This window comes from Empidonax traillii, unplaced genomic scaffold (genome assembly GCF_003031625.1).
Source record: "Empidonax traillii isolate 1590-97213 ecotype Southwest subspecies unplaced genomic scaffold, ASM303162v1 scaffold143:size1492093, whole genome shotgun sequence".
NCBI lineage: Eukaryota > Metazoa > Chordata > Aves > Passeriformes > Tyrannidae > Empidonax > Empidonax traillii.
The window spans coordinates 1316252-1341228 of record NW_020955336.1 but is presented as its reverse complement, the minus strand read 5'-3'; the positions used below and the strand labels follow the sequence as shown (position 1 = coordinate 1341228).

Here is a 24977-nt window from a genome sequence, read left to right as displayed (position 1 = left end):
ACTTCAGAAGATATTCATCAGGCTGATGCATTTTAACTAATCATTTCTATGTTTGTTTAGAATAAAGAAAGAAAATTCAGAGATAACACTTTATAAAAGTGATTCCCTTGACAACGTAGAACTCTGGCCTATATTCATGTTGGACAACCTGTGAAAAAGCTTTTATTTCGGCAATGTCTCTTTATTGTGAATGCATTATTTCCTAACTCAAAAATAGGTGAGGATATGTATGTAAGTATTTAAGTATGTGTATTACAAATCCAAGAGAGAGCGCAATACCTATCTCAGTGGAAGCAGAACCACCTTAGCTGAATTGGCCTGATTCTTGAAAATAAAAATAAAAATTAAAAAAAAAAAAGGGAAAAAAAACCACCACAAACAAAAAGACCAGTGCAATGCAAATTAATAATCCTAAAATACTGTAAGACAACTCTGCTAGGCTTCCCTGCTGTTTTTCTTTGCTTTCATATTGGAGTGCTGTGGTTCCTCCTACATGAGAGGAGATATTCTAACCAGCATACCTGGGGCTTGGGGGTCCTCTGCCAGTTTAGCCTCAGGGGGTACTGGTATGATGGCATGAGGAGGGAAGAAAAATTGTGCTTCTTCTGTCAAGAGATATCCAAGACTTTGTGCCTTCAGATGCCTGTGCAAGATTAAAACATGGTGTGGTAGCAGCCAAGCTCCCACTCTGAGAACCTGGAGGGGAGCTTGTGGAGAGGAGAGGGAGATGCATTGCTGTACCAAAGCATCCAAAAGGATCGTTTTGGTGGGAAGAGGAACGAAAAAGGAGATGAAGGATCATCTGGGATCAACTCCCATGAGACTGTGATGGCATTCCCAAATGAAATACTTAAAAACTTGTCCCTTTAAAGTGTGCTGGAGTAAAGGCAGGCAGATTTGTTTAAATAAAATGAATGAGTAACTTTTAATCTAAAGCTTAGTCTGAGCCTGATCAAAAGTCAGCCTTGTTTAAAGTTCAGTGAACTTCAAGCTCAGTGCTTTTCCACTTTGAGCTTGGATGGGATGTTGAGCAGCAAGAAAAGGTGGCCTTGTGCTAGAGGTGGAATGAGATCAGCCTTGAGCACTGTGTGGGAATTGTGGCATGGGAGGCCACTGCTGTAGGGAACACCCAGCTCCTCCTGTGGAGCAGGAAGGCATGGTGTCCTCCCAAGGGGTTCTGTGAGTCACCCCCGGGCAGCCACCACTGTGCGTGTGGAACATGTCAGCTGGATTTCTACAGGCTCCTTGTCTGCACAGGATGCTGCTGCTGCTGGGATGTGGATGGGTTTGGCCCTTGCACTTACCTTTGTGGTACATTGAGGTGTGTTGTTGTAAGAGATGACTGTAGGTAGTGTTTCCTGCACAGCCTCAGCTTACACCCAGGTTTTGCAGTATTCTGTAACTTCTTCCTGGCAAATATTTGTTTCAACTTACTGTCAAGTGTTTGATGCTGTGGTGCAGTTTCCTTCTTTTGGGGTGGGAGAAACCCCATTGGAACTCTTTGATGTGTGTCTGGGTTGTTGAGGTGTTAGTTGAAAGAATTGGCTGGACTTTGGGATGATCCCAAGGAAGAGCAGTGCAGCATAAATTTGATGAAGTTGAAGGCATCTACTTCAGTGCTGTACTTTGGGTCAGCTTTGTACCTTTGAAGCTGACCTGCTGGTCACCCCCATGTGTATCATGTTTCCATCCCTACTGGGAAGCAATGTATGATCAAAGGGTGCTGGAATCAGGTGAAAACCAACAAAAAGAAACTTTCCAAGAATGGTCTAACCAGCTGCTTGTGTTACTGCATTTCTCAGCAGCAGGACACCAGCAGAATTCATAAGGAACGCTCCCTCCCACCCCTTGTTTTTTTTTATATGTGCTTTTTTGAGCTTCCCTTCCCTTTCCAAGCCATCCATCCTAGGCATGACAGACGCCTGACTTCTGTGTTTGGGGGCAGTTCTCTTAATGAAAGAGGAAGTCTGGTGTCTTTGGGGCCAGGTGGCACTGAGTGGCCAGGAAGAGCTATATGTGTGCAAGAGTCCAGCTCTGGGCAAGAACGTCTTTCTCCCATCCCTCATATCTCATTCCTCCTCCCATAGCTCATCCCTTCATCCAGCCAAGTGCTGTCAGGTTGTGGGGGAAGACAAGGATCTTTCCTTGCTCTGGAAGGCTCAGAGAAAGACTGCAGAACTGTGCTAGGAGCAGTATGAGAGCCAATATCGAGTGGAGGAAATAAAAAAATGTCTGGGGCCTCCTGTACCGCTTTAGGGAGTAACTTGTGTTTTTGCTGGAATTAGCTGTCTAGATCTCTCCCTCCATGCTGCAAGTTGTTACCTGGCTCAGATGAAAACCACATTTGTGCTAAGATTCACTGGCAGTCTCCCTTCTTCCCTGCTTTCTCAGCCACCCTGCCCTGTGTTTGGTTCCCCCGGCTGGGCGCCACGTGGAGCTCTCTGCACTCTCCGCTTCTTGGGCCGTGTGCTGATGCCAGGCTCACGTGCCCAGCCTGTGCTGGCTGCACCTCTGGAGCCCTCCCCCAGGTGTGTCAGGCACAGGCAAACACAAGGTGACCGTAGCTGTGCTTCTCCCCTGGCACTATACAGACCCAGGAAAGATGGGCCACCCTTAGTGACATCCTGGGAAAGCGATATCCTGCGGATTCCAGGAGCTGTTGCTGCTGTGAGCAGTGCCCGAGTTCCTCCTGTCTGCTCATGCCTGTAAGGCAGTGCCACGGGGATGGCACAATGGCACCCTTCATAGGGGAAGCACAAATTCCCACGTGTGTGGAGTTTCTGTGGGCTTAAATACCAGAGGGCAGAAAGCTGCCTGCTTCAAGGGGTGGGTGGGGGTGTGGCTCAGATCCATGAGGGATCCATCCACTTGTCATCTGCAAGCTCTGCTGCCAGACTTGTTTCTGAAGTGCCAACTGTAGGAAGTGAGTGATGTGTTTGGGGACAGGAGATGGGTAGTGCTTTCCAGGCTTTATGCCTGGTTTTCTGATGAAGAAAGCAGACTAAAAACACTGGGAGCTGGAGGTATTACACAGGCAGACACTAAAATGGCCTTTATTGGTGTCTCTGAACCCCACAGTGTTTCAAGCTTGGTGTTTACCTCCCTCCAGCAACTGTGTAGATTTGTTTCACTTCTGATCAATTAATGCCATGCCCAAAGCCACACTGATCCAGCACTGGGATGCTGCCAGGGTGCATAAGGGGGGAAGAAAAAGGGAATTCTTTGGCTAGGTTGTACCTGGCACAATGGAGCTGCCTGATGCGTGGCATGCTGTTTTTGGGAGCTTACAGCTGGAGGAGGTAGCTAAGCTGTGCCAGTCCTCCATCTCACCAAAGAGTTGGTCATTGCAACTAGTTTGAGAGGCACCTGTTTGCTCCTGCCAAGTGTTCTCCATGCTGGATCCTTAAGCAGAGAACATCATCTTGCGTTTGGATAGGAGGTACTGCTGAACCTGCTTTCCTTTCCTAAGCATCTGGGGAGGTGCTGAGGGAAGAAAATAAGCAAGGAGGTTTCATATGAAGGCTTTATCGGGAAAGTTTCATTAATGTTTTCTGTTTTTATAAATACATGTGTGAAACTTTGAGGTGGGAGAAGTGTCTTAATCTCTTTAAATGTCTTTGAATAAATCTAGGTGTCCAGGTATGGCTATGCTATGCATTTTGCCTATGATTTATAAAACTGTGCTATACATATTGTCTGTGATTCATAAAATTGAGTTGCATTTAGACAAGGTCACTTCCCTACCAATGTACATGTGGGCTTATTGACAGCAGATACATTTGAAATGCTGCTACAAGGGGATAGTGTTACCAGAGGAATCAGTCAGACCTGGTTTGAAAAACAGAGCAGCCCTTGCTGTTATTCCTCTCTGAAGTCAAGCCACGCTGGGAGCTCCCTGCACGAGGATGTGACTCGCTGACGTGCCTTGGCAAAGCACATATTTGACATCTGCTACTGCAAATATTCTGACTTTTGGGAACCTGCCTCTGTTTCAACAGTTAACAATATCCAGGACCTTGGGGGTTATTGATTCCTGCATATCTGCTCCCTCAGCTGCTCTGCTGCAGCCTGACACTGAGCTGGGATCAGGGTTTTCTCGACAACTCATGCTGGGTTACACTTGGTTTTCCTCTGGTCCCTTCAGCCTTGGTTTAACCAGTGAAACTGGTGAGGTGTGGTAGAAGTGGTATCAATTTAGCTTTCCTAACACCTTGGCTAGGGAGACTGCAAGCAAGTGGGTTTTATTTATGGAAAAACATCTGATTATTGTAACACATTTTTTTTCTGCCTCCTTTTCTATCAGAGGCAAAATAGTTAACCCTCGTTTTGGTGTTTCCATTTGTCTTCCATGCCTCAAGTTCCTTTCATAGAAGGGAACTACTTTGATTTTTGCCAAATAACTTATTGAAGTTCTTGTTACATGATTGTTCTTGCAGTTTCTCTGGTGGTTATTTGCTTTGATGGGCTCTAGTGGGTGTCCTTTCTAGTATTCTCTTTATTGCCATCAGGATTTGCCTTTTTTTCCCAGCACCTGATATTTTCTGATGAACAGTCTTGACATCTGTGCGTCTCTTACATTATAAAATATGAATTAGTGAAAACCGATTTATTTTAAATGTAATGCAGGTAGTGTTTTGGTTAACATAGAGTAAATAGTTTGAACAGTGCTTTGTGAAGTCAACAACCAGAATTCCCACCTTACTTACAGTGAAATTGGTGTGGTGCAGTGCTGCTGTTGAGCTGATGAGCTCTGGATACGTGGAGAAAAGCAAATCTTGGTAGTGCTGTTGGACTGAAAACCAGGAATGACAGATGCACACTTCTGCAAGTTTATTTCACTCAGTGAAAGACTAGGTCTTAGGTTAAATTGAATTAGAGTCCTCTTCAAGTTATAAAGTTATTCCACTGTCCTTGAGACAGAAGGACATCGCGCCCACCTGCGAAGGGCTGGTGTCAGAGAAATATTATCCTGAGGGGTGGTGTGGCTGCTGCTGGCACACAGCGTATTTATTGTCCTGGGGCCAGGGAAAACCAATTACATGTCTTGGCGCGCCAGGATATTTGCAGAGGCGTTAAGTGTTGACCTGCCACATGCTGTTAATTTAAAATAAAGAAGCGCTTCCCTTTCATTTCGAAAGACAAACCTCGTGGGGGGGGGGGGAGCAGAAGTGATTCGTTTGATTTGAAGATGTAATGTTCCATGTAAAGAAAATAGTCATAGATGAGAGATCACATCCTGGTTTTTAAAGTTGGGGTAGGGTAGGGGGATTTTTACTGTTGGCTTCAGTCTGGGAATAGTTGTGGTGAAGTTGAGTGATAACGAAAATCTCACTTGTGAAGTCCTGACACACGGGGGTCTGGATATGGGAGGAAAAGCAGTGGTTTTGGGAATTGGTGCTGTTTGTGCATGCTAAGATATACTTTCTTTCTGTTTCTTCAATTGAATGTGAAACTGGTGATTTTAGAAATGGAAAAGGTTTGTTACCAGCAGTAGTCTCCAAGTGTCTTGCTGAGCAAGGCTCATGTTGCCTGGTTCAGCTGCCCTGCATGTGTCATACTTGTTACTGTCAGGTGGTTTTATTAAAGCTGATTTAAGACTGTGCCCTGGTGTGTCTGGTGCCTGTGCAGGCATCTGGGATGGTGGGAGCTGGAGGAGGGAAGCCACAGTAGTGTGGGTCACCTCTTGCTCTGGTTCTTGATGGCTCATGGTGACTGTGGTTCTGCAGGTACCTGGTAAAACCTCTGCAGGGAGTGAAAGCAAAGCAGCTGCCTTGTAATTAGGGCAGAAGGGGAGGCAGTGTGCTGCTAGGCAGAGCCACCCTCCAACACAGGACCTAAAAACCAGGGGGACTAAAGCGCTGACACAGCCAGAAATGAAAGCTTCTGCCTTATATTAAATACCTGGGGAATATAAAAACATTCAAAAATACACCAGCAAAAGCTGGGGGCAAAACTTCCTTACTTCTTGTTCAGGCACAGCACAGCTGTGGGTACAGATGGAAATGCATAAATGAAGGAAATCTGGAAAGAGACGTAAGTGTTCAAAGTTTAAATATGAAATCGTTATCACAATATCTAAAAAAAGGTTGAGGAACAACTTGCTGAAGTAAAAAGCTTTTGTGCGTAGATCAGATACATGGAAACTGCATGTGAATGATGCTGATGTAGGAATAGCAGGATCCAGGACAGGATCAGTAGACCAGGTAGATGTGCCTGCTGCATATGCCCGTCCTCAGGAGTATCTCTCAAATCATCACTTAAATGAAAGGTTTTACTTGACATAATTGCATTTCAGAGAGATTCTGGTGGGATCCATTACTTCAGACCAGTAATCATAACAACTAACACCTGTAGAACATTTAAGAATTCGTTAAGAAGTCTCATCTGTTTGCAGAAGTTGCATTTCAAACCTATCTGCCTGTTTCCTCTTCTCTCGTTTTCAGAAGTTGGTGAAAATGAAGAGAGAGAAGCCTTGAATTTTCAAGGTTTTGGTGCGATTGCTCACCAAGAGCCTCAGTAAAAAAACACCATAAGCTGTTGAAACACCATAAGAGAAAGTTCCTGTCCTGGATTACTGACTGCGTAGAAGGTAGGAAAGCAAGCAGTCAGGTTTCACAACATCACAGAAGTCCCCAACAGATCTTCTCCGAGATCCCCGCTGTTGAGCAGTGGTCATGGATCTGCAGAGGAGAGGAGGGAAGGGCAGGGGTATGGGCTTGGCTGGCTTTGTGTCCTTGGGGCTGCTGGGACCGGGGGAAACATGGAGCAGCTGCAGAGGGGTCTTGGGATCCTGGGTTGCTGGGCAGCACAGCAGCCAAGGAAGCCTGTGCCAGCAGGGATAAGATAATGCTCTTTAGTTGTATTTATTCCTGCCCTCCATGCTGCACCAGGGACAACTCTGTGAGTCACTGCTGCTTGCAAAACATCCTGAAGTCATTGCTGACAGCGTAGAGGCCAGGGCTCAGGAGTGGTCAGGAAGGGAAATGGAAGGGGAGGAAGTTTCCAAAGGAGAACAAAGCAGCCCTGTTGTTGTGCTGTGGCTGGACCATGTGGCAAGAGTGTGTCCAGCAGGGGTGTCCCGGTGTCCCTGCCTCGAGGAGGGATGGTCACACCCTGCTAGTGGTGCTGTGGAACCTGACCAAGAGAGTCCAAGGTATGGAAAAACTGCTGTTCAAGGAGGGATTGGAACAAGTGGGATTCAGTCTGAGAAAGCCACGAGTGGGGAATGGAGGGTGTTAGCAGAGGTGGTGCAACCACGAAGGATGTGTGGAAAATGAAGGCAGGAGCTTTCTGTCGGTTGGATTGGGTTTTCTGGTGTGAGGTGGAGAGAGGAGGGGTTGTGTCTGCACTGTATGCCATTGCAGAGGTCATTGCCTCGGGCTGTTTGGGAAATATGAGTGCTTTCAAGAACTAATTAAACAAATGGGCATTGGTACAGCTGATGACACAACTTTTGGGAAGCTGTGTGCGTTTACTGGAAGAGAAGTATATTCATACCGTTGTTCCATAGCCATGGTTTCTCTGTGTATCTGCTGTTGGACACTATAGGAGACAGGTAAGGCTTGATAAACCTTTTGTCTATGAGATAAAGACAGTTCTGTTAGCATTTTTAGGGTAAATCTGTGAAATGGGGATTGTATGTTCTCTGCTGTGGCGTTGCTGCATCAGGCTCTGGGTTTCAAGAAGGCATCAATTTGTTTAAGTTTTTTTTATAGGTTTGGGGGAATTTTTGTCCTTTCTTTGTTTGTACTCGTAGCTGACACCTTGTGCTTTGTGTGGGTGATAAGCTTCCATCACCTCCACCTTTGTACTGACTGCTGCCCTACACAAGTGGCTTAGCTAAAGGTGTGGAAAGAGAGCACCATTTGCTGGCTATCCTGCTTTGCCTGGAAGAGCAGGTGCCTTCCCTCTCCACAGAGAAGGTTTGGTGGCAGAATGCTTGAGAGGGACCTGATGTTAGAGCACTGTTCGTGCCAATAAAATAAAATCAGATCACATGAAGTAGTAGTAATAACTAAACTGAATCCATGGGGAACAGAAGGAAATGTTGTGGCTCTGCTATGTACTTGCTTGCAGAGCCTACTTTGCCAGCTTACAAATCAAAGCAAACTAAACATCAGAGTTCCTGTTGCAGCAGCATGCAGTGATCAGAGATGGGGATCATCCTGAACAGAGCGCTGAGGGTGAGCTTTTCAGGTTCCTCTGTGTGGCCCAGGAAGGAGAGGAGGTGTTGGGCCTGGGGCATCCTGTCCTGTGCAGCCCTGGGAGGAGTGTCCCAGCATGAACTTTCACTGAACTGTGAAGTTGTTTCCCTGTGATGAACCTGCCACCTCTCTAGATGATCTTAATGTAGGAAGCAAATGGTTGCTATGTGCCTGCTGTCACCTCCACCTGGAAACCCCGTGGGAGAGGTTTGTGAAGTCCAAAGCAGGGCAGAGCCCTCCAGGGTGTGGAGAGCTCCACCCTGCAGGGTGATGGGCACCTGGGCACCTCTTACAGTGTTGATGCTCTGTCCTGCCTTAACAGGTCTTGGCTGAGTTTCCTGGATGCCTAACCCTTGTGTTGTGTAAAGAAATGCAGGCTGGGGGCTGCATGAGGGAGGTATCTCAGGGTCTTGAGCTAAGCTGACACTGGCAGCTCTATTTCTGTGTGTGTCTCATTGGGAAACGTTGCTGTCTGCTTGTGGTTTGCCTGCAGAGCCTCTGGCAGCGTGAGGGTGACTCAGTGGTGCTTTCCCCAGTAGCAAATGGCTTTTGCAGCCTCCTGCCTTCACATGCCTTCTGTTCCCGATGGCACTGAGCAGACCCCAAGTGAGCTGGCCCTCCAGGGTCCCCAGCTGTGGGGGGCATGGCAGGAGGCAGAGTGAGAGTGTCTTGCAGAGCCCACAGCAGGAGAGGAACCACAAACAGTGTGGGAAACCTCACACTAACTCCTCCCAGGAGAGAGCACAGGGATGTCCTGCATCCCCTCCTGATTCCCCCCTGCCCCAGACTGCTGGACCTCTGCATCTGAAACCTACTGGCCAAAAGGGCTTCAGCGTGCCTTTCTGGCACATTTGTACTCAAACAAATGAGAAGTTATACAGTGTGTCAAGGCAGGGCAAATAACTTCAACAAAAGCTAGAATTACTTGTGTTTCTTGGATCTTTTTGTTGTTGTTTAAGAACTGGAGGTAGAACAGTGTTTGCTTTTTCATTGTGAAGTGCTCCAAAAAAAAAAATTTGAGTTCCTTAATGAGGTTAAAATATAAGTAGTGAGCATTAGGATGCTTTAATAATTTAGTATTTAGTCTGTGAAGGGTAGTGTTTGTAATTTAGCTTATGTGGCATTGTACTGACTCAGAGTTCCTGCAAAATCTAGCTACTTCTGGTTTTCTATAGTACTGTGAAATCTCCCTTTCTGTTGCTGCATTTCTTTGGTAGTAAAGTCTAAAATACATTGGTCTATTTTGTGAAGACTTAAGGATTCAGATGTATGTTATAAAGCAACTTTTCATCCAACTTGCCCCAGAAAAGCAGGGAATCTTCTCTGCAAGAGTGCATGAATTGCTCAAAACCAGGCAGTAGAATGTTCCCCTGGGAAGAGTTAGCTTTATCTTTTTTTTCCCCCCTGTTCACTGCATTAATTGGGATATTTCCTTCACTGTATTATGGGCGTATCCACTGCTCAGAGCCTTCTCCATGGGAGAGTGCTGTTGGTCTGGTTGGGACCATAGAGCAGGCAGCCCGTGAACTCAGCTTTAGCTGAGAGCAGGATGCCCATTTGAATGGACAGAAGGCTTATGTGATGCTAATGTGTTTGCTGCTGGCCCTTCCAGGTAAGAGCTTGTTTGGGACCACAGGGCTTATCTGAGGAAACACTTGCTTATCCCTAGAAATTCAAGGTTCTTCCTTAACATTTTTTCTTTTTTCCTCTTTTTTTTGCAGGTGTTTCTTGAACTCTTCAGTGCACCACAGACCTGTTGTGTTTTGGGATATTCTGCTTAAGCCCTCGGAGGAAAATCTACCAACAGCCAAAAATGACTTGAGTTGGAGAGCTGATGCTTTTTCCACAGGTAGTGTGTTGGTAGCTCAGTAACCTCTCAACAACACAGCGCAGCCCTGTTTGCTTTCAGCAGGTTGCTCAGTGAGGAAGTGGCCGCTCTTGCCTCTCTGGGGTGGTGGTGGTGACCTGCATGTGTTTGTCTCCCGAGGACCTCGAGCCTCTGTGCTGCTCCCCTGTTTTTGGACCTGTGCTGGAGGCAGCCACACAGGGAAATGAGCACCTGCTCTCCTGCCCTCTGAGGTCCTGTGTGCTGCTCATGAGCTGTTTATGCCCCAGCATGTTTCATACACCGACCCTTTGGGCTGCCTGGGTTGAGCTACCCTTTGGGCCGTCCCCATGTTGGATTCCCCCTTTCATGGTGGGAGCTGGAGATGTCTGCAAGAGTGAGGCAACACAAAAGAGGGAAGGCAGTGCACTACTAAAAAGCCTGGTTTTGCTTTCTCCAGAAGTAACTTTCCTGGACTAACGTCTATCAGAGTGCATTTATGAGCCCAAGCAAACCTCAAACCTTACTGGGGCTTAATTGGCTTCCAGCAGCTGTTCAGTAAGGTTTGATGGTTGGAAGTGCACTCAGCCCACCAGAGGCTTGCAGCAGTTCCCTGGAAAGTCACTAAGTGTGTCAGTACCAGGCTGGTGAAGCTCCTGGGGCTCACGAACTCACAGCCTCTTTTTTTTTTTTTCCCCAGCTATATGCTTTATTATGTGCTTTATTGGTGTTAAAGCTTATTGAGTAAAAACTCATTTCTGGAAATTCATTTGGTGGGATTTGGATATTGACTGGCAGGGATGGAAGAGGAAGGAAGGCAAAGTGCAGGCTTACCCCGTTGCTGGTATAAGACTGGTGGTGTTAAAGTTGGCTGTCACTTGCGGAAGGGAATAGAAAAAAGGTTTGAGTGGCAGTGGCCTCAGATCACCGTTACATAGCATGTGATGGCTGACAGCCAGCTCAGGTCCTTCTGTTTGGTGTCTGAGGGTGTTGGACTTTGAAATGAGATCTTTAAACAGCCTGAAAGTTTAGAATTACACGTATGTTGTCTCTGTCCCCTCCCGTTACCTGCACACTGGTGTTTATGACTGTATATATATGCATGCCTGTGCCTGCAGCCCTGACTGAGCTGTGCTCCTTTCCCCAGGAGCAGCTTCCAGTGGCCCATTTGGATGCACCGTACACTATGGTTCACATCAATGTGTTGAAAAAGTTCATGTGTGTTCTGGTGGTGATACTGGTAGCACTGACGGTTTGCCTGTGGAGAGAGACAAGAAGAAGCTACTACAATCCTTTCAAGATCGAGAACGATGACTTGAAGGGTCCCAGGAGTTCAGAGAAATGGAACACTGTTAAATCACAAGGACTTTTCCGTGAAGCAGCCAGTGAGTTGGGGCAGATATCCAAAACATGGCTCAGTACCCAAAACAAACCGAAAGGCGGCATCTCTGGAACAGCCGAAAACTCCAAGAAAACGGCAACCTCTGTGAAGGTATGGGATAAGGACAGTTCATCCAAAAATCTCATACCCAGGCTGCAGAAGGTCAGAAAAAACTACCTGGCCATGAACAAGTACAATGTGAGTTACAGTGGGAAGAGGAACGCTGCTAAGCTCAGCCCGGAGAAGCTGCTGTGCCAGCTGCGGGACAGGGTCAACGTGACCATGATACAGGGGTCAGATGGCCCTTTTGGGACCTCTGAATGGCAGCAATACCTACCAGGGAAGAGCCTCAGTGAAACAGTGGGCCACCTGGGTCGCTGTGCTGTCGTGTCTTCAGCTGGATCTCTGAAATCATCTCATCTGGGACAAGAGATAGGTTGGTATCTTTCTGTTAGCGTGAAGTCAAATATCGTTGTTTTGTAACTTATGCTGAGTAGAAGTACGCTACTGTCATGCTCTTAGCCATAAATCTGTGTTGTGGTCAAAATATGTTTTAAATAGGTTGAAATATTTTCCTTTAACTTCTTCTAAAGTCAGTAAACATTTCAGCTTAGGAGATGGGAACAATAGGTAGTTCTATTCTAGCTAGTCCTTTCAATTTTCATGATCACACTAATACTGGATACCAGAGAGAGGTGTTGGTTCCTCAAGTGTTTGTTTTTTGAGAGGGTTTGGAGCAGGTTGAGTAATGCTCATTGAACGGTCAATGGTCAGAAAAATTTTCATCAGGAAAAATTTTGTCAGAGAAGAAATAAAACACTAAAGGGGAAAAAACCCCAGTGGACACAGCCCCGGGCAGTGTGTGTTGAGCAGAGGGGCTGGGTACAGACAATCTTCAGAGGTCAGTTCCAGCCTCAATGATGCTATAATTCTGCTCAGTACTTTACAAAGGTGGCACTACTGCATTCTAAGCCATAAAACAGTGGCTGGATTTGAGTGGCCCAGAAGACTTTACAGGGCTTTGTTTTATCTCTTTAGACAAAGTTTGGTGATGCTTTGCAGTCTTATCTGATTGTATTTATGCAGTTAATGCGTTAATAAATGCTGAATCACTGATCTTGTACTGTGGATTATAAAGAAGCATGTTTTGATACCAGAGCATTTTGTGCCTTTACAAAAGCAGCATGAGGGGGAAACCAGCTCCTCAGCCTTCACCTTGGGGTACTGTGCCTGCAGTTCCCTAAGCTTGCTTCATTATTTGCTGTTTGAAGCTCAGTTAAGATTCTCACTTTGTAGAACTGTAGCTTCCCTGAAGGAGAACTTTTAAAGCCTGGGAGTTTTCTCTCAAGTGGAAATTGTTTGCAGGCTTTGGTGTGTTCATAAGTTTTCTGTTGAATCTGAATTCTGTTGAATTCTGTTGAATCAGATCCCTTTGGCCTGCACTAAGCTTCAAGTAAACTTCAAGTAAACTTCAAGTAAAAAGCCTTCATCTTCTGAAACAAGTAGGTGGTTAGATTTTAATGCATCTTTCATGGACAACTTGGCAAAGCTCGAGAATTATAGTCCTTGGATGCTCATGTGGGAGACAGTGTTTTGTTCTGGTACTTGCTCAGAAATTCTCCCCCAAACCTGTGTGTGCTCCACAGAGCAGGTGGGCAGGAGCTAGAGTCAGGCTGGACAGCTGGAAGGAGGTGTGTTAAAATACTGTGAAAGATGCAATGAAAAATAGCATTGCCTCCTGGTTCACATTGCACGGGGGAGTTGGTTGATGTAATTGGTTCTATCCGTGTTTGAGGCTAGGCAGGTCAAGACGTGGGAAGCCAATTCTGACTTTTCCTTTGGGTACCTGTCTTGGCTTGTTTTGGGTGCCTCTTGGAGCTAAAAGTTTGCTCAGAAGTGACTTTCTGTTGAACACCCTCCCCAGCACAGCTGGCCTGTGTCCGAGGGTGTCTCTGTTGGGCTCCAGGATACTGATAGAGCTGCTTGCTGCTCCCTGTGGGGAGACCCTCTGAGGATGTGAGTGTGATGTTTATGGAGTGTTGAGGCGCAGTCAGTACAGGGCTGGATTCAGTGCCGGAGCTGCCAAGTGCTCTGGCTGTGGCACAGCTGAGCGGAGTGCAAAGCCATTTCATTGTTCCTACAGCCTGTCCCTGAGCCTGTCCCGGAGCTGAAGCACTGGTTTATTCCAGAACACAAGGAGTGGATGCTGGGGAGGTCACTGAGTAGTGCCTGAAGCAAATCCATTAACCCCTGCTGGTGTCCCTGCCTTGCATTCCTCACGCCTGGGTCGCACACTTTCACCTTTGTGCTCAGTCATCTCTGCGAGGGCTTCTGCAGAGTTTGGGGTGCTTGAGCTGGGCAGGGTGAATGTTAAGGATTCAGGAGCATTCAGAGTATTTACATAAAGTTTTTTTCACAGTTTTGTCTGGATTTATTTCCACGTAGGAGGATTTTGTTGGAGGAAATTGTCTAAAAGGTACTAAATCTTAGAGGCTTAAAATTAAGCATTTGCGTAGATGAGCACAGTGGATTGCTGAGTTATTATTCCAGGAAATATTTGTTCTGTGTAAGCACATTAAGATATCAAATGAGCAATTAGTCAATGTAAGGAAGGCTGGCAGAGCAGAACAGGGAGAAGCTTGTAAACAACCAGCTTGTGTCTTACTGGGCTCTTGGTGTTACTGGAGGTTATAAGATGCCACTGAAAAATCTGATGTGAGAGATACCAAGTGCAGCACAACCATCTGGAGACAGACAGCTACTCTGTCACTAAACACCCTTTTAAAATGCAAACTTGGGACATAATAATGCTTAGTGTCTGGCTGAAGTTACAGGGGGAAATTATAAGCTGTATTGCATTGATGCAAGGTAGGATGTGCAGCTATGGATCTGTCCTGGTAACTACACAGGCACTTCTCAGCTTGGACACGATTTTTTTCCTGAAACAGCACCTTTCACAGTTTTGGGTGTTGCTTTGGAAGGGCTCTTAAAGATCCACTTCTGGAGAATAAAGTAGCTGAGAAACTAGTCTTTGCTGGCAGTAGTTGCTGATGAGCATTTCATAAGCATTGCTTACGAAAACACCCCTATTTTTAAGAAAATTATCTCAAAAAGACCTAGTTCTGGCCCAGGTGAGCCCTTCTGCCCTGATTGGGAGCTTTGCCATTCCCCGGGGACCCTGACTGTGGGTGCTGTGAGCTGTGGTCGTGTGTTCTCAGTGTGAAAGCAGGGGAGTTGGTCCTGCTTCTCTAATGTGAAAGGTTTCCTATCCAATTCCAGCCTCAGGGCATGGAGAAGCCAGGCTGTCAGGGTGATGGGCACAAACACCGTCCACGCCACGGCAGCAGCCTGGCTCTGTCTGTGGTGTTACAGCAGCTGTGCCAAGGCAGAGGTGGGTGCTGAGGGAATGCTGTGCTATCTTAAGAGATGATGCCAGCAGAGGAAAATGCAGTGGATCCCAAGGCATGTGACAAGCTGTGCCTGTTGAATGCACAGCAGTGGATTTATTTCTGTAATGTGGGAGGTGTGCTGGCAGGCTGAGGTCAGCTTTGCTTTCTGTGGTTATTATACATATTTCTCGGGCTGGTCAGCCTCCAGTCTGCAAGAGAGGATGCTGGCTTGCCATTACTTTCCAGTTCCTTAGCATGGAGCCAGCCACGTGGTAAAACAATTGTGTAGTGGTTTATCTCCTGGTAAAGTGGAAGGAAGGAGAGGGAGGGAGATGCTCCACTCCTCCATGCAGAGCAAATGCTAGGATTGTGCTCTCAGCCTGTCAGTGGGTTGTAGTTTTACAAAGTGGGGTTGTTTAAGTGTATTGATCCTGAAGTTTGAGCCACAACTTCCTCCAAAGAACCTGGCTTGCTACTTCTCGTTGTTACATGGAAAGCCAGGGACTAGTCAGATTGTATTGGAAGTGCAGATGTGTGACATGTTACATTGTCTCTGTCACTCAAAAACCAGTTGATAGCTCACAGGGTTTCACTGTTTTGCTTTCAGACAGCCACGATGCCGTCCTGCGGTTCAATGGGGCTCCTGTCAAGGGCTTTCAAGATGACGTGGGGCAGAAGACAACAATCCGTCTTGTGAATTCCCAGGTGAGTCTGAACAACACGGGCCCAATGGGCCAAGCATGGCAGAGCTGCATTGTCTGGGAGCCAGGCAGCGGGCTGAACTGGCAGCATCTATGGGGCTTCTGGGCTCATCTGCTGCTGGGAGGTCTTTAAAAAGAAGTTGGGGGAACAGGGCTGTGTCCCTCTGATTTCTCCTGGCCCTAGCAGATAGCTGTAAGATGGGAATGTTTCCCCTTGGAACGGGGGGACAGTTGGTAAATCTGAGTTGTGCCTGGAGTAACCCTGGCTCGTGCTAGGGTGCCTGTAGTATCCTGCTTGCAATTTGCAGCAGGCACAAGGTAATTTGGGTTTTGTCTTGGCTTGAAGCGTCTGTGTTAGCACAGGAAGACCAGATGGGTGCTGCTCCTCTGCCTTCAGAAGAAGAGGGAGAGATGAGGGGCTTAAGCACAGCTTTTGCAATCCAGAACCAAAAGGGCAGGGTTTTTTCCCTTATCTCAAAGGTAAGGTTTTTAGGCCTGAAGTTTTGTCATCTGCCCCTGTGTGAGGAGTCCATCGGTGCTGCTGTGTAATGAGGTTTAAGTTTCTCAAAACAGCAGCAGGAGCTTGGCCATCAGTTCCAGAGGCAAGACATGCCTGGTGTTTTCCTAGTTCATCTTGTGTGTCTTTTTTGTTCTTGCTTCTCTTGTGAATGCTGCTGCCACCTCTTTCTGCTCTTGGGTCTTGCCTTCTCCACTTCCTGCCATGCTCTGTGCTGCTGCTTGCTGCATCTTGATGACCTTGTGTTAACCTCGCCCCAGTCAGATGTGGGACAGTTGGTCCTTTCTGAACCAGTCTGGTTTTAGAAGGCGTATCTGGCTGCTGACATGCTCCTTCTGCCCTGTTTGACATCTCTTTTTTTTTTTTCTTTTCTTTTTTTTTTTTTTTTTTTTTTTTTTTTTTTTTTTTTTTTTTTTTTTTTTTTTTTTTTTTTTTTTTTTTTTTTTTTTTTTTTTTTTAATCTTTCTTTTCTGTGTGTATTTTTATGATTTCAGATAGGTGTTATCACTTAAGCAAACTTTCTCTGGAGGCTGTGGTCATTGCCAAGCTTACAGTGATAAGAAGAGAAAACATGTACGTGGCCTGTGGGATGTCAGAATTATCAGCACAGGGAGGAGGGGATCTGTGTGGTTGTACAGCTTAATATGACTCTTAATGTGCAGTCTCTTACTTTGAACCAAGTGTAATTATGCCATGTCATTATAGTGTTTCTGTTCTCCATGGGGATCAGCCTGCAGTCTGAGTGGAGACCCCAGCTGAGAAAAATTCATTTACAGGGAGAACAATATATTGTTGCAGTTTCTAGAGGCTAAAGTTAACTCAAAATGCAGCATTGATCTGGCTGCTGACCAGGGCAAAAGCTGTGAGTAGTGCAGGAGCCTCTCATCTGGCTTTATGAACTGAGCATCTCTAATTGCAGTCCCTGTTATCTTCAGGGATCACTGGATTGAAAGCCTGGCTTGCTGATGTGTTTATTTGCACTTTTTAGTAGTTCAGTGCTGTTCAAGTTTTGGTGACATCATTTAAACCTTCTTGTTAGTGGGGTTGCCTGATCACATTCTGTTTTCAGCTTACTGTGCCTTTCCCAGAGCTCCTGCAGGCATCAGGTACTGGCTGGAGAAGCTGTAGTTCGTTCTTGTTCTGGGATTGGCTTTTCTTATGTTATTTCTTGGCTTTTCTGGGAAAAGGGATGGGATTGTGGCTTTGCTGCTTTTATTTTGGCTCTTGCTATTGATCAATCCTCAATCCACTTCCAAGATGAAGGAAATAGGATTTCCTGAATCTTACCTGTCAGAACGAGTCTGTATTGAGTAGCATCCCTTTGGCGCGTGTGGCCAGGGACCCTAAGTTGCTTAGTAATTATTTTAAGGTATTTTTCTGTAATTTGCATTACATATCTGAGGGTGGATAGTTTTAACAGTAGAGTGGGGTATCTTGTACATCTGTGTGGATAGGGAAAGGTTAATAGATTGATACTCTCAGGAGGGGGAGACAGTTGGAATCCCCAGATCTGAGGATAAGCTTGTAGGTCCACAAGTTTGGTAGTTGTTTTAAATAAAGAATTTATTCAACATTGCCTTGCTTTTTTTCTTAGACCTTGACTGGTTCATCAGCAATGCAGCCTTTCATGGCACGTTTCCCTGCTGTCTTTCACAAGGCATCGATTTGCCCTGGGAAAGCAGCACATCTTGCAAAAACAAGGGCTGAAGTGTGTGAGGGGAGTGCCAGTGTCACTGTGGAGGACACAGCTCCTTCCTGCAGAGCTGACCGAGGGCCAGAGTACCTCATTCATCCCAGCCCTTGTTTACAGTTCTCCTGGGCTGACTTCTCACTCTCTGCTGTGCTGCCTGTGCTGTTACTGGCACTAATGAGTCTGCAGGGAGGAAGAGAAAGGATGTAACACATCGGTGGAATGGGGGAAGATTGTGATGGGAAAGGGGGTTGTGTTTAGGTCACAGGACATTGATTGTGGTAGCCGGAAAGGAGGAAATCGTTGTGATATCGTCAATACTAAGAGAGTAGGGGCTGTATTAACAATCACTTGTTAAACTGTGAACTGGCTGAAGAACAAATTAACTAGGAAATCAATAGGACAGTTAACTAATTAGGATCAAAAGTCTGGGCAAGATAAGTAAACAATGCAGCAATTTAAATGAATTTAACTACTTAGAAAGAATCAGTCACTATCACTATTAAACACAACAAATAGGCACTAAAGTATCTGGGGAACCACATTCCTCCATCAAAGGGGTTAAGTGACCGAGAGTTAAGAGGTATTGCCAAGACCCAGCCATGGGGCAAGGGGAAGGACACAGCAAACAGCTTGTTGCTATGGAGGTGCTCCCCACCTGATTTCTTATCCCTTTGCTGTTGGGCCTGTCGCAGCTCTCTCTGTGTCTCTGCCAACTCACGTGGCTTTGCTTGGCTGACTTTTGCTTTCTCTGATGCTCAGTCTCTCAAGTCCTTCTTTTGTGGGTGCTGCATCAGAGAAGTTCCTGAAAAATGTCTAGCCTTTAAATAGAAACAGTGAAATGAAAACGAAATGTCCATGTTCCTGGCCCTGCCACTGTCCCGTTGCAGTGCTCCATCCCACTCGTACCCAGCTGAGGGGGGTGGCTGGTGCCAACCTCTGTGTCCCTCCTTGCCTCTGGTGTCCACAGGCTGCAGGCAGATGTTCACACCTGCAGCGTTGCACACTCCAGCTAACAAGTGGCCCAGATATTTTAGCTGCTGTAAGGAAATGAAGCCGGGCAGTACACGTGGTCGAGGCCAAGCTCTAATCCTGCAGAGTTAAGAACAGATGTGAGGAAACCCTTTTTGCTTTTGAAATAAATCACATCTGGGCTAGCTGGAGTGTCCTTGTGCTCTGGTTACAGGGACAGCCAGGCAGGCTGCTGAGGCAGCCAGGATGCTCAAGGACTAATTGGCTGACTCATAATTAGATCCGTGGAGAAAATCAGGACAAATGGAAGCTGATTTCTATGATTATGATTTATGATTACAGTGTTTACAAGCTGTGCCTATACAGATGATGGCCTTGGGTGGGGAGGACAGGAGATGAATTGTTTGGTTCTGATTGTTTGCTCTCTACTGCAGACTGGGGTTCCCCTCAGGTGTACTAAACAGTGTTGTGTCTCTGTTTGAAGATTGCCCTCTCACTGCTGCTCTCAGAAGATTCAACTTTGCCTAAGTTGGACCCCCCTGCTCTGGAGAAGCATGAAGGGCATGGTGTGAGGCAGGGTTGGGCAGGGGTGCCGTGGTCTCTCATCTCCTCCACTGGTGGTCTCACAGTAGGCCGGCCCAGCTGAGCCCTGGCTGCTGGAGTTCCTGCTGCTCAGGAGAAACCACCCACCTGCAGACCTTTTCTCTTTTTTCTTTTTTTTTTTTTTTTTTTTTTTTTGAGTTGAATGAAGGGCCTTAATAAATCCAACAACGTGTTTGCATTAGGCTCTTCCTAGACTGTCCTGTGATGGGTGCCAGCAACTGATGATCCCTCTTGCTCCTGTAGTTGTAGTGATTGGGACCCCTTGAACAAGCTGGGTCACTCTCTAGGTCCTGTCCTTAGTGTGCGACTGAAGATGGATAGAGAAGAACTGCCATTAAGCTTTACAAGGTTTTCTTGTGGCTCTCCACTAAATCCTGTGCTGCCAGATAGGACTGGTGTGGGTGTTGGAGGCACTGCTGGGGGCTGTGTCCTTGCTGCACACGGTGGGGAATGCTCAGTAACCAACAGTGGCGTGGCTGGGACTGTTTTCAGGTGTCTTTTACTGCTTGGCTGCCCACTCGTTCTGACAATATGCTGTATATCATTGTGTTTGTTGTTATTCAAGCTTGTGACTGTTGAAGAGAAGCAGTTCCTGAGGGAAACGCTGTATAACACTGGAATCTTAATTGTCTGGGATCCAGCACCTTATCATGCAGAAATTCATGAGGTAAGGCTGAGTTTTCTGTAAATAAAATCAGATTCATATGCTTTGAAGTGCCTCTCTTAACCCACTTCCTCCTAACATGAGTAATCACTCCTTTCAAGGCCATTCTTTTTTACCTCTTTGTTATTATGGATGTATCTGTGTGTATTTCTGAGAACACCCCATGCATGAGTGCTCCTAGGAAAACACTCGCCTGTTCCCGATCCCTGTGAAGGGCGTCAGGCCAAGTGTAACAGGTCACCTCCTTTGCTTTCCCATGGACTGATGCCACAGGGAGGAGGTCACTGCTGGCTGCAGCACTTAAGAGGATGAGCTCTTCTTTCTGACAGTTACTCTAAGATTTGCTGCTGGTTGATGCCTGGGTATTTTGAGCATCAGTGAGGTGTGGGATATACTTGATGCATTATGAAGGGATCAGGAAACCCTCTGAAGATCTTAGCAAATGTCTCCTCTCTGTCTCAACAAGGCTGTCACGAGTGCACGTTGCAATCCCTCTAGCACTCACTTCTGATTTTGAGTACAAAAGAGCGTTGTTTGATAAGTGATGAGCTTTGGAGGCTCATGGTAAAAGCAGGTAGAAGTGAATAGTCCATTCTTTACTCTTATTTAGAGCTCTGTAACTGAAAAGTCTTTGCCTTTCTTTCTCTGGACTACATTTCTTATTTTCTCTCTGATGTTTATTCCTATGTCTAGTCCAATGGCTCCAAGAGGTATAGGGGATATGTACAGCATGTTTAAGAGTCAGTAAAACCAGGATGGGATATTTGTAGCCTAGGGAAAAAAAAATCTCAAAATTATAATAAAAAATCCCCATAAACCATTCCTAAGTGTTTTTACTAAAAGGGAAATTTTAGGATGCAAATCAGCTCAACCTGGTTTAGGAGGCCATGCTGAGAACACTTGCCTGCAGAATAGGATTCTTTGCACTGCAACATAGAGAAGGACTGGGGTCTGTAACATTTAAGGCAGAGTTCTCAGTATCATCTGCTGCTGGGAGGTACAGCATGAAATTATACTCAACGGTCCTTCAGTGAGATTTGCGTTTTCCCTCCTCTGTTCCCTGAGTCAAGTCACTGCAGTGGCCCGAGGGTTGCAGCTGAGGGTGTGCAGGTGTAGCAGGGCTTTTTACCCAGCATCAGCAGGTTCACTCATCCTTGTTTCCTGTTGGTTACAGGAGAATGGGCCAGAAATAGTCTGACTTCTTGTTTCTGTTTTGCAGTGGTACAGAAAACCAGACTACAACTTTTTTGAAAGCTATAAGGCGTATCGTAGAACACACCCAGAGCAGCCCTTCTATATCCTGAATCCAAAAATGCAGTGGCAGCTCTGGGATATTCTACAGGAGAATTCCCTGGAGCATATTCAGCCTAATCCACCGTCATCGGGAATGCTTGGTAAGATAACCGCCCTCTAAACTTCTGGTTCAGTTTGCAGGCAGGAACTCTCCAGGATGCCTTTTTTCAAAGGCAGCTACAAATCTGTGGTGCTTATCAGAGTTGTTTTTACAGTGTTTGTCTTATGCCAAAATTTAAGCTTCCTGTCTTCAAAGGAGCAGCTCGGTTGCATTGCAGTAAGTGGTTTGCAGCACTCCTCTGGAACAGCAGCCCAGTTCCACGTGGAAACAGGAGGGCAGATTGCAGCATTGGGATGGCCTCTAGGATTTCTAGCTTCTGGTGCCAGAGCAGTTCCCACGGGGTGTGAGAGGAAGGATATGGTTCCTGCAGGCTCAGATCTTGTCAGGCAAATAACTCTGGTTACTGCAGATGAATTCTGAGTGCAAGCCTCTTCATCCTTCTCATATATAACATATATATATATATATATATATATATATAAAAGACTTACTGAGGGGCTGGGGATGGTCAGACTAAGCAGTTGCCCTAAAAAGTTCAGTGATATTCCCCCTTATTCAGCATGCTAACTTCTTGCTTGTCAGCATGCTAAATCCTGCCTCTCAGCAAAGGAGCTCATTTTACATTCTGCTGTTGCAAAGGTTTTCCTACTTACTGGAGAGCAGATCTCATGACCAGATGGATAAAAAGGAGGGAACCTCTGGGAAAGCTCATATGTATTTGAAATCACACAAGACCTATAGTCTTGTTTGTCGTGGAATGTCCAACTGCTGTGCTTCCACCTTTTGTCTGCTGCTGCCTCTGCTCCCATCACTGCTGGGGCAGAGGCACCTTTCTGTCTCCACGTAAACAGAGTCACTTCATATTTTTGCCAAGTCCATCAGCTATTCAGTGATTGCTGGGATATGTGCAGGATAACTGTGTAACAGCATAATCGATGACTTCAGCAACAAAATTGTTAAAGGCCACGTCAGACAGCAATTCCTCCGTGGCTTAACTTGGGAGCCAAGTTACCTGCTTTGTAAAGCAAATCACCTCGCCAAATTCAGGGGCACAGATGGGTTCTAGTTTCCAACTCTGGCTTCTCTGGAAGGTCTAAGTGTGATTGACAGTTGTCATTTGAAAAAGTGGTTGAAAATACGTTTAAAATGTACCTTAGGTAAATGAGTGGTTTCACATATGGGTTCTTCTAATATCTTGCAATCCATGTTCCTCTGATTGTGCAGGGTCCTTGCTATCTCAGATACTGCTTGAATTTCTGGGATGTTATACGCTGGTTCTGATTCCCTGGTATATTCTTGCACTTAGGAGAAAAGCAGCCAGTAACTATGGCTTACATCTGATCTGGCCAAAAAGTCTTCAGGCTGTGCCCGGTGTGATGTCCTCGAGTAGTTCCTGTGCCTGTCAGAAGACACAGGAGGGCAGCACCGCTCTGCTGCGGGGAGTCTGAGGAGCAGAGGCTGCTGAGGTCTCCCTGAGCATCTCCCAGTATCAGTCCCTTTTGTATTCCCCGCATTCACTGGAGGCAGGTGGGGAAAAGGCAAAGGCCTCATCCCTGCTTACCCAAGCAGCTCAGTGTAGTGCATGCTTGGCAGACACCCAGGTTTCCATGAAGGTCATGGAGGATGGCGGCACTCTTAAAAATTGGGCCTTTTGGCAGGGCTGTCACTGTAAACAATCTGCTGTGATCTCCCTTGGCAAGGGAGAGCTTCAGAAAACATCCCTGGGCTGGCCAGACTTGTCTTCTCCCCCTTCTACTGTGATTGTCCCAAAAGGAAACCCTTCCCCCCTGGAGCTGGATGCTCCTTGCTGCCTGCCTGTCTTGCTGGAGTGCATAGCTGGTTCTCTGGGCTGACGTGGGGTGTGTGCTTTCCGTCCCTCCCCAGGCATCGTGATCATGATGACGCTCTGTGATGAGGTGGACGTGTACGAGTTCCTCCCTTCCAAGCGCCAAACGGACATTTGCCACTATTACCAGAAGTTTCACGACCACGCCTGCACCATGGGAGCTTACCACCCTCTGCTCTTCGAGAAGAACCTGGTGAAGCACATGAACCAGGGCACAGATGAGGACATCTACACTCACGGCAAAGCCACTCTGCCCGGCTTCCGAAGAGTGCGTTGCTAACGGATTGGGGTTTAGTTTTCCTTGACCGTCAAAGCACTTTTTAAATCAGGGTTCTCAGATTTGTTAGGTCTAAGCACTGGTGTGTTTTGGCAGCTCTTCCATGTAGAAGCGCTTGCTCTTAGGACCGGGTTGACCAGCCCTGTGAGGTGGTGTTGACTCACTCTGGTACATCCCCACTGCATCTGCACCAGCCACTGCAATAAACTCAGTCCCCGTGGAGCCAGGCTCAGGCAGGGGGTGGGTACCTCTGTCTGCCTCTCGGCCCATGATGGTGTGTGGGACCTGCAGCAGGGGCTTGCTGAGCAGAGATGGTACAAGTTGGGATCAAATGGTGAATACAGTTTGGTTTGCTTACAAGGGGTAATGACAGCCAAAAACCTGCTCCCTTGGGAAACAAGAGAAATCATTTAAAATTTGTTCCCGTAGTCCTAGGAGCCCTTAAGAGCAGGACTGATCTGTGGAAATGCTGTCAAGTGGTGTACTGATAAGCTAAGTTCCTAGTCCAAAATATTTCATTTTATAAATAGTTTGTAAAGTTACCTTGACAACTTCCTTCTGAATTGTAAGACTTCTAAAACCACTCAGGTGACTTTTTTGGCCACGGAAGAGGGAGGCAATTCACAATTCAGTGATTCTTGCAAGACTTTTAAACCTTTTTACTTTTTTTAAAAAATAATTTAAAATAAATTTTAGTGAACATTTACTTCTCCAGTACAGTGTTGGGCTCGGTACAGAAGAACCCTTATTTCAGAAATGTTTTGGGGAAGATGCTCCAAGGCACAAATGGCAGAACTCACTGGAAGCCAATACCTCTTCCCAGCTCTCTGCTGCTCTACTTTTGCGATTGTTGGCAAATCACTTGCTGTCCCCAGTAACACAAATACCACAGAGCTGCTTCTAGATGAGTTCCAGTCTTCTGCAAGCTACCAGAGGGAATCTCTCAGCTGCTGTGTGCTTTTCTGAGTAGGTGGGGAGCAGATTTATTGCTTCCATGCTTCTTGAGCTGTGGGGAGGGAGAGTGGGCTCTGCTTCTCGTGCTGAAACACAGGCAGAACTGAGAGGGGCAGCTTTTTCCTGCTCCAGCGGGCTCCTGTGGCAGCATGATGGAAGCAGTAGCTCTGCAATCTCTGTATGTTGGTGAGAACACCTTCACTGTCTACTGTACTGGTGTGTTTCATCAGGTCTGTAGAGAAAGCTTTTTCTTCTCCTGTTTTGAATAAATCCTGTGAAGTCACTGGCCTGTTTTTGCGGTGGTGACACCAGTGTGAATGTCTTTGCTCTGTGACCCTGGGGATTTGCAGCAGCCTCGCAGCGTTGCAGGCAGAGCTGTTCCTTCAGCTCCGAGCCTGGCTCTCTGCACACCCATCTGCTGGGATGCACTGGGTCTGTCAGTGCTTACAAAATCTGTGGCATATATGTGGGTAAAAAAGTTCAGGTCCTTGCACTGCTCCTCAGGAGCACCAGGGCAGGAATGCTGTGAGGGCAGTTGTGTCTTGTTAAGCATTCCTTTTCCCTGTGAGAGGAGAGGGCTTATGGAGGAAAAGCCATAAG

The 24977-nt window shown here is 46.5% G+C and overlaps 1 protein-coding gene across 4 annotated transcripts in view; it reads left to right on the top strand.

The window, feature by feature from the left end:
- ST6GAL1 (ST6 beta-galactoside alpha-2,6-sialyltransferase 1) overlaps positions 1-24660 on the top strand; it is a 37970-nt gene extending 13310 nt beyond the window's left edge. The window contains exons 1-7 of one of the 4 annotated variants that reach the window (XM_027884364.1): positions 7420-7555; positions 9926-10053; positions 11177-11846; positions 15407-15504; positions 19848-19949; positions 21166-21340; positions 23185-23707. In XM_027884364.1, the coding sequence (XP_027740165.1) occupies positions 10039-10053; positions 11177-11846; positions 15407-15504; positions 19848-19949; positions 21166-21340; positions 23185-23426 (1302 nt within the window). In that variant the 5' untranslated portion in view covers positions 7420-7555; positions 9926-10038 and the 3' untranslated portion in view covers positions 23427-23707. Of the gene's footprint in view, positions 1-7419; positions 7556-8138; positions 8412-9925; positions 10054-11176; positions 11847-15406; positions 15505-19847; positions 19950-21165; positions 21341-23184 lie in introns of those variants that run through there. The other 3 variants (XM_027884362.1, XM_027884361.1, XM_027884363.1) reach the window with 3 other exon arrangements.
- The last annotated feature ends 317 nt before the right edge of the window (positions 24661-24977 follow it).